The 19,502-nt window shown below is 41.4% G+C and overlaps 1 protein-coding gene across 2 annotated transcripts in view; it reads right to left on the bottom strand.

Annotated features, from left to right (window-relative positions):
• Positions 1 to 12,515, bottom strand: part of GOPC (golgi associated PDZ and coiled-coil motif containing) — a 29,972-nt gene extending 17,457 nt beyond the window's left edge. The window contains exon 1 of one of the 2 annotated variants that reach the window (XM_074862356.1): positions 12,124 to 12,515. In XM_074862356.1, coding sequence (XP_074718457.1) covers positions 12,124 to 12,417 — 294 coding nt within the window. In that variant the 5' untranslated portion in view covers positions 12,418 to 12,515. The remainder of the gene's footprint in view (positions 1 to 12,123) is intronic. The other variant, XM_074862357.1, reaches the window with a different exon arrangement.
• Between the last annotated feature and the right edge of the window lie 6,987 nt (positions 12,516 to 19,502).

Below are 19,502 nucleotides of genomic sequence, written 5' to 3' on the forward strand. Positions count from 1 at the left end.
GTCTTACCGCTTGTTACTTGGTTAAAGAGACTCATCCCCAGCTCTCTGCAACCTCCTTTCAGGTAGTTGTAGAGGGCGATGAGGTCTCCCCTCAGCCTCCTCTTCTCCAGACTAAACAACCCCAGTTCCCTCAGACGCTCCTCGTACGTCTTGTGCTCCAGACCCTTCACCGGCTTCGTTGCCCTTCTCTGGACACGCTCGAGTAATTCAATGTCCTTTTTGTAGTGAGGGGCCCAAAACTGAACACAGTCATCGAGGTGCGGCCTCACCAGTGCCAAGTACAGGGGCAAGATCACTTCCCTGTCCCTGCTGGCCACGCTATTTCTGATACAAGCCAGGATGCCATTGGCCTGCTTGGCCACCTGGGCACACTGCTGGCTCATGTTCAGCCGGCTGTCAATCAACACCCCCAGGTCCCTCTCTGACTGGCAGCTCTCCAGCCACTCCTCCCCAAGCCTGTAGCGCTGCTGGGGGTTGTTGTGGCCCAAGTGCAGCACCCGGCATTTGGCCTTATTGAAGCTCATCCAGTTGGCCTTAGCCCATCGCTCCAGCCTGTCCAGATCTCTCTGCAGAGCCTCCCTACCCTCGAGCAGATCAACACTCCCACCCAACTTGGTGTCATCTGCAAACTTACTGAGGGTGCACTCGATCCCCTCGTCTAGATCATCAATAAAGATGTTAAACAGGAGTGGCCCCAAAACTGAGCCCTGGGGGACACCACTCGTGACTGGCCTCCAACTGGATTTAACTCCGTTCACCACCACTCTTTGGGCCCAGACATCCAGCCAAACTATGAAGCTCAGTGGTCTCCCATGTTTGAGTGTTCGTTACTTCTGCCCCAACTGGCTTCTCCACAAATTGTAGAACAGTCGCAGGTGACCTTCAAAATACGTGCCCTCTGTCGTTCGACAGTCTTGTTGGAAAGTACATCCAAAAAGCTACCAGTTAAAGGATTGGTACAGTTGCTTGTGCAACATTAATTTAACCTTGTTGTGCGTATGCAAATTGAAACATTATAATTAAAATATCTGGCATTATCTTCTTCTGTAGAACCCCTGCCTCATACAGTGAATGGTGCTTTTGGAAGGAATGGCAACACCTGGGGGTGTTATTGACAGCCAGCTGAACATGAGCCAGCAGTGTGCCCAGGTGGCCAAGAAGGCCAGTGGTATCCTGGCTTGTATCAGAAATAGCATGGCCAGCAGGGACAGGGAAGTGATCTTACCCCTGTACTCAGCACTGGTGAGGCCGCACCTCGATGACTGTGTTCAGTTTTGGGCCCCTCACTACAAAAAGGACATTGAATTACTCGAGCGTGTCCAAAGAAGGGCAACGAAGCTGGTGAAGGGTCTGGAGCACATGTCGTACGAGGAGCGGCTGAGGGAACTGGGGTTGTTTAGTCTGGAGAAGAGGAGGCTGAGGGGAGACCTCATCGCCCTCTACAACTACCTGAAAGGAGGTTGCAGAGAGCTGGGGATGAGCCTCTTTAACCAAGTAACAAGCGATAAGACAAGATGGAATGGCCTCAAGTTGCACCAGGGAAGGTTTAGACTGGATATTAGGAACCATTTCTTTACAGAAAGAAATTTAGGCATTGGAATGGGCTGCCCAGAGAGGTGGTGGAGTCCCCATCCCTGGAGGTGTTTAAGAGTCGGGTCGACATAGCGCTGAGGGATATGGTGTAGTTGGGAACTGTCAGTGTTAGGTTAATGGTTGGACTAGATGATCTTCAAGGTCCTTTCCAACCTAGATGATTCTGTGATAGTTAGGAGAGAGAGCTACCAAACAACAAATACAGAACAGAAACTTTAACTGGGGAACAATAGGGGCAGAGGTTGAAGAGAAGGTAGTAGGTTTACTTTCATAACATCTTTAACAATAACTTGCTGATTCAGTCAAAAGAGGAACTCTTCTGTATTTAGGGCAGTATACCACTGTGCAGATCAGAAATTATCACACATTAGCAAGTATCATACTGCAAGGTAACACCTTAGTTTCTCTCCAACTCATTTGTGAGTCTATGCCCCAGGCAACACAGAGTATCAGGACTGAACTATGGCTCCTGGAAGTACAATTTAATCATGAAAACATACATCTAGTCCTACTTGAATCAAGCAGGACACAAGAAAGACGGAATTTGCACAGCTCTTCTTTCCTTTTACTCTGACACATGTTGGCAAGGTCAATGCCTTTTGAGATATGCTCATTTGTCTCTGACTCACTGAAGTCTTGGATACTTTTCTCTGACCAAGATCTGTAACTGGAATTCAGTGCCCATGGCAATGGGAAGTGCCTGGTATGGGCCTTACAACGGAAGCCAAAGCTTACTGAAAACAACCAGAAAATAACCAAGTTTCTTCTTTATTAAAGGAAGTCAGGCCTCTTGTTTCAATGATCCACTTTTCCCAACATGGACCACAATTACTAACTTTTCCTGAAGTGTTCTGAGAAATGCTTCAGCTCAACATTGGCTGCTGACTGAGAACTCAAGAGAGGTTTCGTAAAGGAGTCAGCATGGAGAAGACTAAGAAAAAAAGAACAGCATTACTGACAGAATCACTTATTTTTCTAAATACCTCATTCAAGCTTGTTCCCCAATTTATCAGTAATTACTAGACACATTACTGTTAATTTCTTTGCATTTACTGTCCCCATTAGAACCCATACACTGTCAACTATAGAAGACAGACTCCTTGGTTTCTTACCTTTTTTCTCTTCATGGTTCTGAATAAAAAACTAAACCAATCTTTAAGACTGATCTAATCTGCCTGGGCTGGGGGGAGAAAAAGTAATTCTGTAAGTCTGTTTTTTCTTTTCTTCCACAGAGTACCAGTAAACACATGCTATTTCAGAAAGAGCTACTGCTTCATATTATCATGACACTGGTCTGTAATCAAGCTCTCTGAACTCTAAATAAAAGTCTACAATTCAAGTATATTACAGAGCTTAGTCCAATTAATCAAATAGTAAAACTCAGTATTTATCTGCCAAACAGTCTAACACACAGATGATACCTGAAGAATAGTTTTGAAGAACTAAATATTTACTCAATTTTTGGTCCGATTTTGCCATTTACCAGGTATTTTGTATTTCAGAGATTACACCTATGAAAATTAAAACCAAAATTCAACTGAAATAACCCAAGAATTTACAAATTACTTTTTTTTTTCCCCATGGGAGATAAAAGTAAATAAATCATGGCATTAAGCAACAGACAAATACTTATTCCACAGACCATTCAAAATTATTGCAAAAATTTAAAAAAAAAAAAAAATCTCTAGGCAAAACAGTCCAGACATAATGTCCTTCTATTTTTAATCAACAGTTCTTATTTCCTGTTCAAGTAGTTATGAGTTACCAAAAAGCTCTGTTTGTTATAAACAATCTTATGCTAAATATGTATTTTAAGATGGCAATATAATAAATGTCAGCTTAAATGCTGGGATTGACTGCATTTACAGTCATGGAGTTCTTAAAGTCTTAACTAGTGTTTTTCATTAGGAGCCTTAGAACAAAATATCAGGGGTCTCCTCCAATTATTTTATATCCTATCATATAATTTTTTTCATACGATGATCTGAACTCTCAGAAAAAAAAAAAATTCATTCATCGACCTATACATTTTTCATACAGAAGTGATCAATAGACTAACTAACCAAAAATAATTTATAAGATCTCAGAGCCATACTCAAAGATCCTATGCTAAGTTTGTACATAGTAAAAGAATAAAAATGTGGACTTTGCCCTGAACAACTTACAATGTAAATATGTGAACGAAACGATGTATAAATGTAACATGACAAAGAAGTACAAATACAGACATATTTGTGTATAGAACCGCACAACAGGAAGTAGACAGATGGCATGCTAAAACCACAAGTTACCATTTCTCATAACCATCACTGCTTGAATGAGGCATTAGAAGATGGCAGTATCACGACCTCCAAGTTTCAAAGCATCAGAGGGAGCACACAGAGACTAAGAAAACTTCAGTAAGTGGGACCATGGTGAGTAACATACCATGTTAACAGGAAACAATCTACCTCTCACTACTGAAAGAGAAACCAGTTGCAGGGGGGTGGGGGGCAGAGAGATGGCATTGTCAGATAAAATAATGACAATGCTTTTAGCTTTGGGAAAAGCTTTTTCGTTTTCTGAGCCATCATTCCAATAATTTCTGCAGTACAGACAAGATTTTTATTTGAGCTAACAGCTATGAAAATATATTTAATACTTATCCATTGCCCAGACATGAGGACTCAAGATGGAGTCAAACTGAATTGGAAAGCTAGGTCATAAGTCTGAGTAATCCTTGGACAAGGCAGTGCCATTATTCACCACACCAAATAAAAATGAGAAGACGACCTGAATTCCCTCAATGTCAAAGTGTAATGAATGCTTTTCAAGGCTTGTAATGAGGCACTTTTCAGTGTATCAATTTCTAGCTCAAAAAAAGACTAAGCATAATGGACATATTAGAAAACACACAGATTTTTCAGCAAATGAAAGCTAAATACATACAAAAATATCCATCATCTTACCAGCCTCCAGTGACTAGAAGTCATAAGCCAAGCACTCATCAAATGCCTTCCTTAAAGACTTTTTTCATTTTCCTTTCATTTCAGGCCTTTAGGGTACACCTAATTCATTCTCACGTTGAGACTTCTAAACTTATAAAGGTCTGAAAACTGTCTTTTTTAAATGAAACATGATTTTTTTCCACCATATTATCTCTAGATGCCAGCAGCTAGGACTTCAGGAAACATCCAACACAAAGAGACTAGCAATAACAAAAACCCACAAAAACTGGTACCATTTCATTACTTCTATCTTAGTTTCATAAACAAGGCAGTCTAGTACTATTTTATCTGTATGTGTACATTTCTCCCTATTTCACCTTCCCTCCCTGATGATTTGAATTGAATCCATTTTTGAGATTCAAACAAATCCATTAGAGGGGTAAAGGTGTGTAGGATTAAAGTTCCTACAACAGAAAAGTTTTGTGCAAAACAGCTGCTCAGTAGGAGAGAGTGATGGATTAGTGCCCTCACGGAGGGAAAAGTGGGAAGAGTGAGACTTTAGCTAGTTTGTTTAATCCACCCAGAGACACGGCTAGACACCACACGCGCAGCGTGGAGCTAGGGACTGGGCTGCTGCCTCTTGTCCAGCCAACCAACCAAAACCATAGGTAAGTGAAAAAGCCAAGGCCACTGTGGCGTGGAAACTCACTGATCATGGGAGAGAACTGTGGGTTCCTGAACTGGAAGGTCTTAGTGACTTGAGAAAGTGCTTGACATTTGCATTAGGACAAATCATTCCCCGCAAATCAGTAGGAAGTGAGATTTCACAAGCTCCATTGCTTCTGTTCCAAATAACACACCTACGGTATGTATATATTTATATATATATTTTATATATAATATACATATATATTAAAAAAATAAATATTTTTTAAATTTTACAAGAGAGGTCCCTATGAATCTTGCCATAGCATCAAGCCAAAATTCATATACAAATGAAGTATATGAGGTGTTTTTACTTCTTCAGCAGTATGTCCTTGTGTAATTCATGCTAGATTCCAGAAATTTTACCAACATATGTGTTTAGGTACTTAACATTCACTCCTGATAGGGACTATTAACATTCTGATTTAAAGGCTGAAGGATCTAGGATCATGAAACACACCAGAGCATACTACAATGGTGCAATTACTCTGTGGCTTCTGCCCCAGTATATGCAAAAAAAGCAACATAAATATTAAGATACAACACTAGCATATTTGTTTAACATTACATTTTGGGGGCATTTTTTTAAAGCCAGAAATATCACTTAAAGGCAAAAGTAGGTTAAAAAAAAACCTAATTATGCTTTACAAACAATGAAATCATTATTCCTAAGCGTTCCCATAACATTACACAACTACAGGATAGAAAACAATTCTTCAGGATGTGACAGCTGTGGCTCCTACAGCCTGAGGCCTAAACATACTCACAGACACCAGATACAAGAGTGGTGTTGCTTCAACAACAAAGCAGCCTGTGGTGCACAGTTATGAACTGGGCAGTCCACATACTACTAAGTTTTCACGGGGACCCCTACCTTTGGCATCAGCCCCTAGATGTGAAGTATGCAAAACTCTTAAGTATATGTTTCTCTAATTGCTGGAAGCAAGGATCGTCTCCATTATCTCACCAGTGTCACTTCACTGCTTGGACTACAGCTCTCCAAAAGACAAGAACACTCTAACTTTCCTCAGTCTTGACTATTTGATTCTTCCTGCCCATTAAGCAGCATCTGCTGCAATTTTGCAGACAACCCTATTAAGTTTAATGGACTGGTTTGAATGAGAAACCATGAAACAGATCAGAGCCCTATTAATCTCACTGCGCTCCTTGCAAAACTAAACAATGTGACAGCACTGTACAAAATGTGAGTTTCTGAATAAACGATATACTTGGGAACCATAATTTTTGTTGATAAAAAAACCTGGATTTCAACACAACTGAAGAATGCTTACCACTTGTCAATGAAGAAAATGACTAGCCTGTTTCAAGAAACTATTTTAGAGGACTGTACTTACAAATTTTTAAATGAAATTAAAACCCTTTATTTCATTATTATTGTGACCTCAAAAAGGACCTATGTGATGTCAGTTTTTAGTTGAAGCTTTAAATTTAGCAAAATGGTCTTTATCATGTGGCTAATAAGATGAATGACAAAATTTATGACTACTGACTCCCTAAATAAACCCTACAATAGTGTAGCTATGTAGGTGGTCTTAGTAAAAATGCAGTGTATGAAACTGAACACACAAATGACTCAAACTAATGTAGTCCACCTTTAATATGTTCCATACAGAATACAAAGTACATGAGACATCTACAAATGAATTGCTCCATTTCTCAGATTCCATTCTAGTCCTGACAAACCATTCAGGAGACTGGTCAGCAAATTAAAAAGATGCAAAACATTCATACTTTTATATCTTCTCTGCTGAAGACCATTCTGGATATGTAATTATTTGCACACTTTTCCTCCCAACAATTAAAAGATAGCATAATAATAATATATGTAAAGCATCTTAAAAATTTTGTTTTCATTCACATAAATGTATATACATCAATCAACATTTATATGCCAGTCACGGATCTTTTTCAACTCTATCATCGAAATACCTGTTACTGCAGCAACCTATTATTGTTTCCACTTTGCTTTACATACTGTTTCTTGCCACTGTTTTATTTTGTATTTGACTGTACAGTTCTGTTTGGACGTACAGAAGCACAAACTATGTATTTTTTTTAAAATCACTGCTTATACACTTTTCTGCCAGTGCCAAATTTCTGTCTGCGTCACAAAGACTTTTTTTTTCAGGTTGCCCATGCTTTTAGTTGTTTATTAAGATGACACAAATCCATTTTTAGAAGTCATAACGGTAGTTTTATTATTGCCATTATTTTGAAAGTCATATTAGCTGCTAAATAATTCAGTAAATAAAACTAAGAAATATAAACTGAAATACTGGTTCCCTATCACTTACTCTTTGGCAACTCCCAACAAATGAGGCAGAGAAAAGGAAAACACTGTACTACATACTGACTGAAACTAAAGTAAGCTAGTTGAACTCGTATAGAATTTCAGAACTTCTGATACAGGAAAATATGAAATAAGTATAGGTGACCCCTTTAAAAAGGGTGTAATTACTTTGAGAGAAGCCATATGTATCAAGCTAATGACAATTTAGTGTATAAGCCAACTGGAAAATTTATGCAAACTTGTACTTCTACTCCCCAAATATCTGAAAACTGCTCACATTTTAGGATATAAAATTAGCTGCATCAAATCTTATTCAATTGATTTTCCAAAAGGCCACGTTCTATCTATTACCAATAGATTTCTATTCCAAAAGAGAAAAAGTATTCAGTTAAAAGTGCAATTAATAAAATAGTATCTCAGTAAATACTGGAAAATTTTACGACATTTGAAAAAATTAAACAATTTACTTTTCTTATGAAGTTATTGCAACTATGCTCCCAGTTTTATAGACACATCTGTCACAGGGCAAAAAAATATCTTGGTCTTCAACAGGTGCATTTCTCACTACAAGACAAAGGAGAGAGGGGAAAAAAATCCAAACAGACTCTCATAGGAAGGTGTATGGTCCTACACTTGTTTAAAAAGTACTGCCAAACAAAGCAGGACTCCAATTCTACAGTGTGCTCCCTAAGACGGACTTGCATGCTGTATGAGAAGTCACCATGCACAGAAAGCCACCTACATTTAGGTTTTCTGGCTTTCAGTTTGCTGGGGTTCTTTTATAGGGATCTTCAGATTACCTACATAATACTACATATGCTTTAGCTGATGCACTAACAAGTTACTTACAGAAGAATTCAGCCTATAGGAACGTGTTCTTCTAAACCTGCTGACTGATTCCAAGTTCATGAAGACATAAAACTACATAGGCGATTAACTTCTTAGACATATACTTAAACGTTTCACTTAACTTTAGCATGTACATTGGCTTAACACAACCGCCAAGATACAGGGTGTGTGCTCTACCCGACATTCCTTTCTAGCTTGTTCATTTAAAATTACAGAATCAGATTGGCAGTCAAAGTGCCAAGAGTTGAAGTCTTCACTGGCACATTGACCTACTTCTTTTACTTCTACAAAATTGCACTATACAGAACTTTTATTTTTTGAAACAGACATTTAGACATCGGCATCATGTAATTTTTTTCACCTCAAGTGACAGTCAAACAGGAAAAACAAGTCCTATGAACTTCCTCTCAATTAAAAACCTACTGAAATCTTACACACTGACTGCCAGCCCACATCTGATGATTTATAATGTTTTCTGAGAGACAGAGCATCACAAAAAAATCTCCTTTAAAATGTCTGTCGTCTCTTTTGTTCTAACAGCCTTAGGCCCTTACTGTCTCCATCAAGATATACTTCTTCATTTGTTCATACTGAAGTGAAGCTGATCTCAGAGAAGATGGTGGCTTCTATCACCAAACACTTTTTACTCTTTGACAAGCTACTTAATTCAACTCTGTCCTACTGTGACCAGCAGGAAAAATGTGAAAACAATTCCTCCCCCCCTTTTGTTTAATTAGTTTAATTTAGGACTGCAAATGTTATTAGCACAGCAGTATATTCATAACCTTTCACTACCCTTAAAGCACAAGTAAATTTACCTGCATACATCCACTGTGCATCTGCATACCTTCAGGTTCCTTCTAAAAATAACTTACTCCTGAACTGCCAACATATAACTCCCTCTTTGGAAGCTACCATCTTCCTGGAATACTTCTTTCACTGTTCAGAAACATCCCTCATACAATATTTTACCTAGACTCATCTCTCTAACAGTAGGTATACACCAAAAATGCCAAAACATTTTTTGCCTCCTATAGTAGGTGCTTCCATCCACCAAACCAGCTACGCTGTGTCTCTTAAAAGCAATTGTATCAATCAGAGAATGCTGATAAAGTTGATGAAACAAAGTCTGACCCACATTTCTTTATTCTTGTCTGTAATATTATAATAAGACCCGACAATTCTGGTCAAGAAAATGGAACCCACAAACAACAGAATGATATTCATAATTTTTTTATTATTAATTTGATTTTCCTTTAGGAAATAATATCCCTCATTCAGTAAGGCAACAGCAGGCAAATGCAGCTGCAGAAGTAAAGTCTTTTAACAGTCACTGACACATTCAGTCAAAGTATTATTTTAAGCCAAATAAAGGCATATTTCTGAAGATGGATTTAACTTACCAGCTTGAATAAGTGTTTGTACCTAAGTAAACTATGACTAATGACTTTTATGAGTGTGATGAAAGCTTTGTATTAAAATCTACAAACACTATAAAGTTACAACTGTAAGCTATTAAGAAATGACTGCAATTTTAAAAATTATATGAAATACAGTAACTTGCATTATAAAAAAAGAGTAAATCCACTGATCACATCCTAAACTCCAGTATTAATGTCAGTGACTTCTTTCAAAATATGTAACTGTATTCTACATTTTGGAAAGAGGCTTTTGATTAGACATTTGTGCACATAAAAAGACAAAACACTCGTTCTCAACAGAGCAGCTCCATCTTTTGGAGACTTTAAATGGCAGTTTTCATTTCAAGTTTATGACTCTGATAATCATGAGGCCCTATAATTAACAACCTTCAAGACAATACTATAACCTTCTAACGGTCTGTTTGAAAGATAAAAACTCCTTTATAGGTATGAGGTCTAACACTAGTATCAGTAATAAAAATATTTCACAAAATAAAAGACTTTTTATTCACTTCTAAAGCAAGCACTCTGGATTCTCAGTATCATTTTATCAAACAATTACTTCATGCTCTTAGACATATACAATAATTATGCCATTACAACTACTAGCTGTGCTCCTTTGCTCTTCAACTCATTCGAGACTGAGGCACAGATCTTCAGTTAATCAAGTGCCCCCAATGACTTTAATTAGATACCAAAATACCTTTCAGGATCTGAGTTTTATCACTTCCTTTCAAAATATTTAAGCTTGAAACAACTTTTCAAAGAAATATTTACCAAGCATCAACTCATTCTCTTAAAATAACCTGAAAACTCATCTGTTTTACAAGTCTGTACACAACACCCACCACCCCTGTGTAATATGCAATAAATACTGATTGTCTACTATAAACTCATAAATCTTACTTTACTACACCTATACAATTAGTATAGATACATATCCAATACTAAAATGTATATAACAGCATAGCAATATAAACACAAAGAATACCATAAGCATCGCTACAGTAAGTATTCTGGTGCAATAAAGACTGCAACGAAAAAAGCTCCTTGTTTAATGAGGTCTTTGTTCTACTCTGAAATATCCTGTTCCTCTGCTAAACTTTATGGATTATTTTGCATAACAATGTCTTCATACCAGGAAGAAGCCTGATTAAAACCAAAGCCAATTTACTTTGCTTCTTACTACAAGGCAGACCTTCAGAAGAGCAGGTTACTGTTTGAAGGCTCTTAAATTCCTTTATTATACTAAGTATAACACAAAGGACTGAAAGAACTGAATTCTGCGGTTTGTCTACTGAAGCTCTTACAAAGCATGTACCTTCATGGTTTTGAAGAAGTTTTTCCCCTTACTCCCATAGATTTAAAAGTTAGTAAAACAAGTAATACAACCCTAAAAAGCATGGCCTACAAGAGGTACTGAAGAAATTGGAGGGGTTTAGCCCAAGGAAAAGCTAACTGAAGGAAGACACATCATGACTGTAACATTCCCCAGAATCTCCTGCCAGAGGACTTTAGTTCTTGCACAAATCACAGGACCTGCAGCCCTGCCTCTCAAGCAACATCAGCACCAGCCAGCCTGGCTCCAGCTGATGCTTCTTTCCTCCCACCCTGACTAAAATTCTGGATTAGGCATGAAGAAAACTTTCCAACAGTAAGGACAGTTATTATTCTCCTCATAGAATGTGCAATCTCTGACATTAATTTTCTGACACTAAGCTTGGCATTTGATCTGCCTTGGAGTATGACGGGACAAGAAGACCTGTCAAAGCCCTCCCCCAATCCATTTTTCTTTTTCATTTACTTATAAGCAGGAGTAACGCCCTCATTTTGACTACTGACTATAAGCTTTAAGCATCTCGATCATACGTCTTTGCCCGGTTTTCAGAAGGCTTCTGAATTCACTAGGGACTTAACGCAAACAGAAGACCAGTCAGCGGCATCCGTTGCTCAAGACTGCTGCTTTCAACATCAAAGAGGACCTTTTTTGGCAGGCACCGCTTCATGCCCACGCTGTAATAACCAAAACCAGAGGACCGGCACGGCCAGGCCCGAATCCCGCGGGGCTGCACACCGCCCCCCAAAACGCGGGGCCGGGTTAACCCTCCCCAGCCGCGTCCAGCACGGCGCCCAGCAGCCGCGGGGCGCAGGAGGGGCTCTCGCTGCCGCCGCCACGGGCCGGGCACGGTCCCCGCCCGCCACCTCCCCGCGGGGCGCGGCGCCACCAGCCCAGCACGACCCCGGCGGCAGAAGCCCACCGCCCCCCACCTCGGAGCAGCGGCCCCCGGGGGCCTTCTCAGCGCCCCCGTGCCCTCACCTCCAGCTTGTGGTTGATCTGGGACACGGTCTGCGCCTTGTGGCAGAGCTGGGCGAAGCAGGAGCTGAGGCTGGTCATCTTCTGCCGCCCCTCGTAGGTGATGTCGGCCTGGTCGGGGTCGATCTCTCCCAGTAGCAGGTCCACGTCCACGAAGGCCTTATCAAACTCTTTCTCCAGCACCTCCAGCCAGCGGAACATGGACACCCCGCCGCCCGCCGCCGAGGCCGAGCCGGCCGCGCCCCCGCCGCAGGCCGCGGCGCCCGGCCCGCAGGAACCGCCGCCCGCCACCGACATGCTGCTGCTGCTGCTGCTGCTGCTGCTGCCGCCGCCGCCGCCCCCTCCCCTCGAACGCCCCGGCCCCCTGGGCAGGGCAGGGCCCGCGCCCCCCGCCTCAGCCTCCGCCCCGCCTCAGCCGCCCCCCGCGGCCCGCTCCCACCCCGCGGGACAAGGCAGCGGCGGCAGCAGCAGCAGCGGGCCCGGCCCGGCTCCACCGGGGCAGCCACGCAGAGACGCGAGAGGAATGTGCCCGGCGCGCATGCGCGGCGGCGCTGACAGGCGGCCTCGGAGGCGGCGCACCGTCGCCCGGCGGCCAGCAGCGCGCGGCTCGTGCTGCCTGCCACAACTCCAGGCGCCGCCAGGCAGCAACGGCCGAGCCCCGAACCCCCGATGGCGGCCGCCGCGCTCCCCAGTCTGCGCCGCCAGGGGGCGCTGTAGCCCGGCTCGGGCCGTGAGGGGGGTGGAGAGGCCGCCCCGCGGGGGGGCTCCTCCCCGTCCCTGTTCTTCGTCCCCGTGCCAGTCGCCCCGTTTCCCGGGAGCGCCCTCACCCGCCGGTGGGCCACCGCTCGGCCCCCGCGGGCAGGCACGAGGCCTTCCACCCGCGTCTCCCCCCCCCCGTCCCGGCTGCGAGCAACGTCTCCTGCCGCCCCGCCCTTTTCAAGCCGGTCAGAAATGCCCCTGGCGTCTGGCGCGACCCAAACAAAGATTTTCACTACGGGAAATGTTATTTTTACGTTGCATTTAGCATTTCTCAAATTTAATCGCCGTGTTGGGGCGCGTGGCCTGCCGCTGGGAAGCTGGCTTCTCGCTCCGGGGGGGTCCCCACCTGGGAACATGCCTGAGGCGGTGGGGGCCGCGGGCCCCGGGGGGTCCCTGGGGCTTGGGCATTCACCCCGCAGCAGAACCCTCACAGGCCCTTCCCCGGGGTCGTTGGTATCTTCCAGAAAGTTCTTTTTTTTCGGGTGGAGGAGACTGTAGTGTCAACAGCTGGAATACCAACGAAGTTACTAAAATGTACACAGTTCCCCTTTCATGTGGGAGTGGGAGAGGGAAGCCTTTGCTCCTGTATTCACAAATGCGATGAGCAGGTGCAAACCACACAGCTGCATTTGCACTTCCACATTCGTTGCTCGTGCTCAGCAAAGATGCAAACTTGCAGGTAGTGTATAAAAAGGCCCTTTGCCTCTCCAGAAGCACTGACTGCAGTTATACCCATATGAAAGATACTTGCGGTTTTTTAGCTCATCCTGGTTCTGAAAATTAAACACATTTCAGGGAATAAGCTATCTCCACATGGGTGCTTTTATCCAAGGCCCTCACCTTGGTTACAGCTCGTCTCCTTTGAAATACTGTGATGGAGCCTGATATTGATTTCAGTGGGAGCTTTATTAGCAGGTCTCGTAGAGATCTCATGCAGCTTGACTTCATTGCATCAAAGATGTAATTCCACCTCAAAAGAGAAAAAGGATCATTCTAACCCAGATCAGGATCCCAGTCCCGCCTACAACGTTGGCCCCCCAGACTACCCTGCCAGTACAACAGAGGGGAAGCACAGAGGCTCTCCAGTCAGCAGAAGCAGAGCCCATACCAAGAAATTGTAAGGGTGCCAGGACCCCAGCATGCCCTGCCCTTGGGCCATAGGGCATCCTGGGGTGAGTGTCTTTCCTTCCTACACTTTGCATAAATAATTGATTGGGACACAAAGAGACAGACAGATACCGCTTTACAGCTCAATGGTTAGACCGCTCACCTGGAATGTGAAACGGTAAGTCAAAGCAGGGAAGATCCTGTACTTTCATCAATCTGTGCTTTCAGAAGAGCTGTATAAAAGCAAACTTCACCACTAACAGTAGATATCACATTTCCTCTGGGATCTGCTGACCTAGTCTTGACAAGAAGCCTACAGATTGTTATTACAAACCTCCTCATTTACCCTTTACCATTCAAATTGTCTGCACTGTAACTGAAGGTAGGTAGTAACAAACCGGGCACCTAACAGGGGTTCTCTTACTGTTAAGTCCATCCATGATGGAAACAAAAACCTTTATATATATCCACAGAAAAAAATCTGATGCAGTAAATTGGTGTATTCAGAATAATAGCTGAGCAAAGGGTTTGAGTGTCTGAAGTCCCCCAAGTGCTTCTTAGTGAGCCCAGTCTAAGGGAACATTTGCTTGACCTTCGTTCTAACATTCATTCTCCATAGCCATATCAGCTGTATTTTTTACACAACAGGGTCTGACAGAAAATCAAAGTATTTGCCATATCAAAAGCTAAATTGTTATTATTGTTTAAATTAGTTCAGCCACACAATAAAATTAATTGCTTCAGGACTATCAGTTTTTATGTTAGCTTTGGCTTTGATTCTGGTAGATATCACACTGGAGAAGTACCTATAGAACTACATTACATTCTTTGCCTTTTTTTAAAATGGAACAGTAATCTATCACTTGGCCAAACAGAATTTTCTGCTAATATATCTCTATCATGCATTTGAACAGTATCTGCTTATCTTGAGACGGAAGTTTCCCATAGTTACTACATAACGTATCTACAGCAAATACTGCCTTTAAAAACTTATACTTAATGTAATTTATGTATGACTGCTGCTTTTTAAAGAATCACATATTCTCAGGTTTTTAGTGTCCTTTTCCTTTAGCTTAGCGGTTGGTCCAGCTCTATCTTATATTTTCTTTATCTACAGTGGTATCAGAGTTTTGTGGTCATTAATTTTAATTCTTTCATCCCTTATCAGTGCTACCTTTGTTTTGCATGTCCTTACATTTCACAAGTCAAACAAGGTTTTGTCTCTGCTTATTCCACTCAAAGATTAGTTTCTCAAATACAATTCTTTTAGAAGCCTACCTGCAGCGTAAAATCTGTCTAATACTCACTGGACTATGGATAAATGAGAAGGAATGCTATATATTATCAAGAAAATCTTTGATTGTGACTCTAAATCTTAGTAAATGTAGTTATCATTAGGTACTAAGTATATTCCTCACCAGAAATACTGGGTAAAAAGGGGGTTGAAATTAAAAGCAGATATCACTGATGACACACATGAATAATTTATTATCTCAAAACTGTACTTGTAGGTCCCCTAGAAAATTCTGATCAGTTCCAGTTACCCTTGAAATCCCTGCCAAAAGCCCTCAGACAATCATAACTCTGTTCTGTAAGCAAGCTGTGCAGTAATTATGGAATTGAGCCTAAGAAAGGTAGTTCTGGCCTTCAGTTCGATTAAATTGATTTAAAGTAAACTGTAGTATACTCTACTTTGATAACATCAACAAAATAATTAAAGAACATTTAAAGAACAGCGGTAGTTTGAATCAACTGATCTAGCAGTAAGAATCCTTTCTATACCCAAGTGACATTTCTAACAGTCAAATAGTTTCAGCAAGTTGTACATCAAGAAGAATTTAAATTCTCTGAATACCTTTGATGTCAAAAGGACTTCACTGAAAGTTTCCTCATCTGAACTTAAATTTATTACGTGGTAGAGCTAGTGAAGTTAATCACCAGCTAATTTCTCCACAGAATTTATGCACATAATTTCAATTATTTTAGACAAGGTATAGAAAATGTGAGGTGTCTGTGTTACACCGCTATTAAGTACATTTGAGTGCAAACATAAATTTAAACCTACAAACTCTGATTACTAGAGTACCTGATAAATTATCTGAAAACTTAGTTTGCTCTTAAAGAGTAAATGACCTTAAACCTGAGGAGGACACATTTTCATACAAAACAAAGCAAAGTAATACTCAAATCAAAAGAAAAAAATAATACTTTGATCGACATCTCCACTGCTGTGTATTTGGTATCTAGTGTCCATGCCAAGACTGGGAAAGTGTTGTGTAAGATATTCTACAAACCTTTGGTTAGACCTAGCCTCTGCACAAAGAATTTCCAATATAAACACATGTGTTTGCACATGAGGGTCGGTTCACCCGGAAACTTCTGTAATTGCAGCTGCCCAGCTGTGCATGCCAGGCTGCAGTGCGTACACGTGTCAAGGCCATCGTCTGTGTGGTTAGCGCTGAAGCATCTTGAGTGGTTTTATTGCAAGGGTGGTTGTACAGTCACAAGCTGGGACACCAAAGGGGAACAGAGAGAAAACAAAGACTATCTCGCAGTATCAAGGTATGGGAGAAAATTGAGACGATAAAGCAAGACTTTCATCCTCTAGAAAAGGAGTTAGACTAGATAATTAGAATGTGCCTTTCTGAAGCAGGTTAGAGAAGAGGAAGTTATCCATCCGCACTGATACTTAAAGGGACATACATTTTCTGTTGTCATTACAGAAAATTTCTAACAAAACCTAGACATTTTAGTTTTTTACATTTTAGGTGATTCCTGCTTTGGAGACCTAGAGAGGTCACAGTTGGCTGCATTTTACAGTCCATGCAGTGAGTCCATGCGTGCAATAATTCACTCACTACTCTTTTGAGGGAACATGAACAAGAATGAACCCCCTTTTTGTGCACACAGTGGGTATAATTCAGAAAACTACTGTTTCAGAGTTCTCACCTTGTTGAAACTGTGCCTTGCAGTTTGAACGGTAGACAATTTTTACAGTTTAAGCTCCATTCTGGTTCTGCTGGATGTTCAGTCACTAACAGGCTGCTCTTAAAGGCTAAAGAGTCCCACAGGAAATGGAAGGGCCTTGCTTCATACAGGACTCTGAAAAGCCCCTGCAGGTCACGATTGTTAACTACTGACTTGAGCCACTTCTGTGTGTGCAAAACCCTAGAAACAGAATTGTCATGGTTCCAGTATCGATTGAATGATCCATCTCTGCCACATTTTTAGGTGGTAGTGAACGAGGCACAGTCTCACATAGGTTAATTACAAACCTCACATAAACGCTCATATACAAAAGACCTGTGTGTTTAAATTCTAGGTTAAGAATGGATTCAGCCATCATATCTGCCCTCTTTATTTCCCCTTCTTCATTCCTTTTGGGGCTAACTTGGAATATCATTACTAGAAAACTGTTACTATACCATACCATCATCGGTGGTTTCATGGGCACTCGTCTCTGTAGTACAGTTATTAATGAATAACAGTTCTCCATCAAGTGGCTGCCATTAGCAATAATACTTTGAAGGACAATTACAGCACCACTAGTGGCATATGTGTATGAAATTATTTAAACTGACCTCCTCCACATGGGTGCTCCTTATTTGTTGTTTGTGGGGTGCCTACCCCAGAGGCATCTGATCTTGGCTAGCATCCCTCAGCACTATCATAAAATTGGCAATGACTAAAACTCCTCAATATGTGAATTTTTGTTAAACAAAGTGTCATTCCTTTCAACAGGTTTCACTGCACTAGTTCCTCTGGAATGCAAACATGCCACAGACAGGTGAAACTTGAGACATTCCTAAAGGATTATCACTTTCATCTCCTCTATGTAGCCAGCATGGAGGAAGCAAAGGAAACCTACCTTACTGTGTGGAGGAAAAATCTGCTTTGAGTCATCCAGTGTATGAAGATGACCTTGCCTGGAGTTAGAAGGTGCATTCTCCACATACAATGAAAGTGGATAAAAAAATATTTCCACAAAATTCTTGGCTTACGAAGAAGATTGAGACATCATTTTCAGACCCACCTCTGATTGTTTTTGTGAAACTGTACTTGCAGTTTTATTTTGTAGGAATAAAACACAAAATCACTTTTGATAAATTTATGATCTTTATATTAATTAGGTATCATTAATTTGCCATGAATGCATCTATGTTGACATTCTTGATTCAGTATAACCTTCTGAGGCTCTTTGTTTAAGAAACATTTCTGTAAAGCAGTTCAGATTATTTCAACAGATGATTAAGGGAAGCATAAAGTTTTTAAAAACAATGTTATAATTGTTTCCCTTAGCAGCCCAATCCGCTCTGGAGAGAAGTGCTTGATTGGAGGTAATCTTTGCAGCAGACAAATGCCATTTGTTGTCCCTGTGAAAAACTGGTCCAAATCCAAGTTAAAAACCTCCAGAAAAAGCATAATTATAAATTCACACGTACGCAGTGGCAGGCACTTGATAGCATATGGCAGCTAAATATGCCAAGGATTCTTTGGAGCATACGCCATCACTTAGCAGCTCCTAGTTGCCAAACTGCTTATACTTGTGACATCCCTCAGGGACCAAACTCCTACCCATGCCCTCTGCAGGCCCCAGGCCGGTCTTTTCCTTCAATTTCTCCCTTCCATATAGACAAGGGACACCCCGACTGTAAGAGCTCTTCTTCTCCATGTCTTTTGTGATAAGACCGCATCTTCCCTCGTGTGGTCTGTGCCATCATATACATTACAAGGGATCCACCTTCAGGTTTTATGGGCTGTCTTAACTCAGGCATTTCTAAACACTCCGTAACTAGAGTTTTGCAGATTCATTCTTCTAATTTTAATGTTATCTTATTTCTATGTGATTTTCTAAATGTAATCTTCCATTAAAAAATTATGTTTGGACATACATGTGTGCTTTTGTCAAGCCTCTGACTTTGGTGAAGAAAGAAAAGGCCCAAACACCAGTATTGTAGATGCTGAAATCTTGCATGAGGCAAGGCTTGTAGAAAAAGAGTATTACTATTAGACTAACTGATAAATTTGGAAAAAAAACCCTCAAACTTTGCAGTCCTTTATGAGCCCTTCTGAAATAAAAGCAGCAATCCTGAAAGATCTTCTAACTTACATCAACTCAAGCTTATGTTTTATCCAAATTTGTCCAATATATTTTACTACTTTGCCATGTCCATATTAAATGCCAACACCACAAAAGATTCTGACACGGATTTTGGGTTTAGCAGGTTTTTATCTGAAGTGTTTAGCTTTGGTTAAAGCACACACCATGTAGAGTGTCCCTGGGACTTCTCATGTGGACAGGTTACAGGTGCTATCGTTGATTTTTTCTGACAGAGAAATGACAGAGGGGAATATCATGCCATTAGTCCTGCACAGGAATCCCCATTGAAAGGTGTGGAGAGCTTGCATAAAAACTGCTGGCAGGAAATGGCCACCAGTGATTGACTCTCTTAACATCCCCCTGCAACTCATGGGCCAGCAGTGCTGCTTCCGCAACACAGATCCTGGAATGTTTA

The sequence above is a fragment of the Strix uralensis genome, chromosome 3 (genome assembly GCF_047716275.1).
Source record: "Strix uralensis isolate ZFMK-TIS-50842 chromosome 3, bStrUra1, whole genome shotgun sequence".
NCBI classification, from domain to species: Eukaryota; Metazoa; Chordata; class Aves; order Strigiformes; family Strigidae; genus Strix; species Strix uralensis.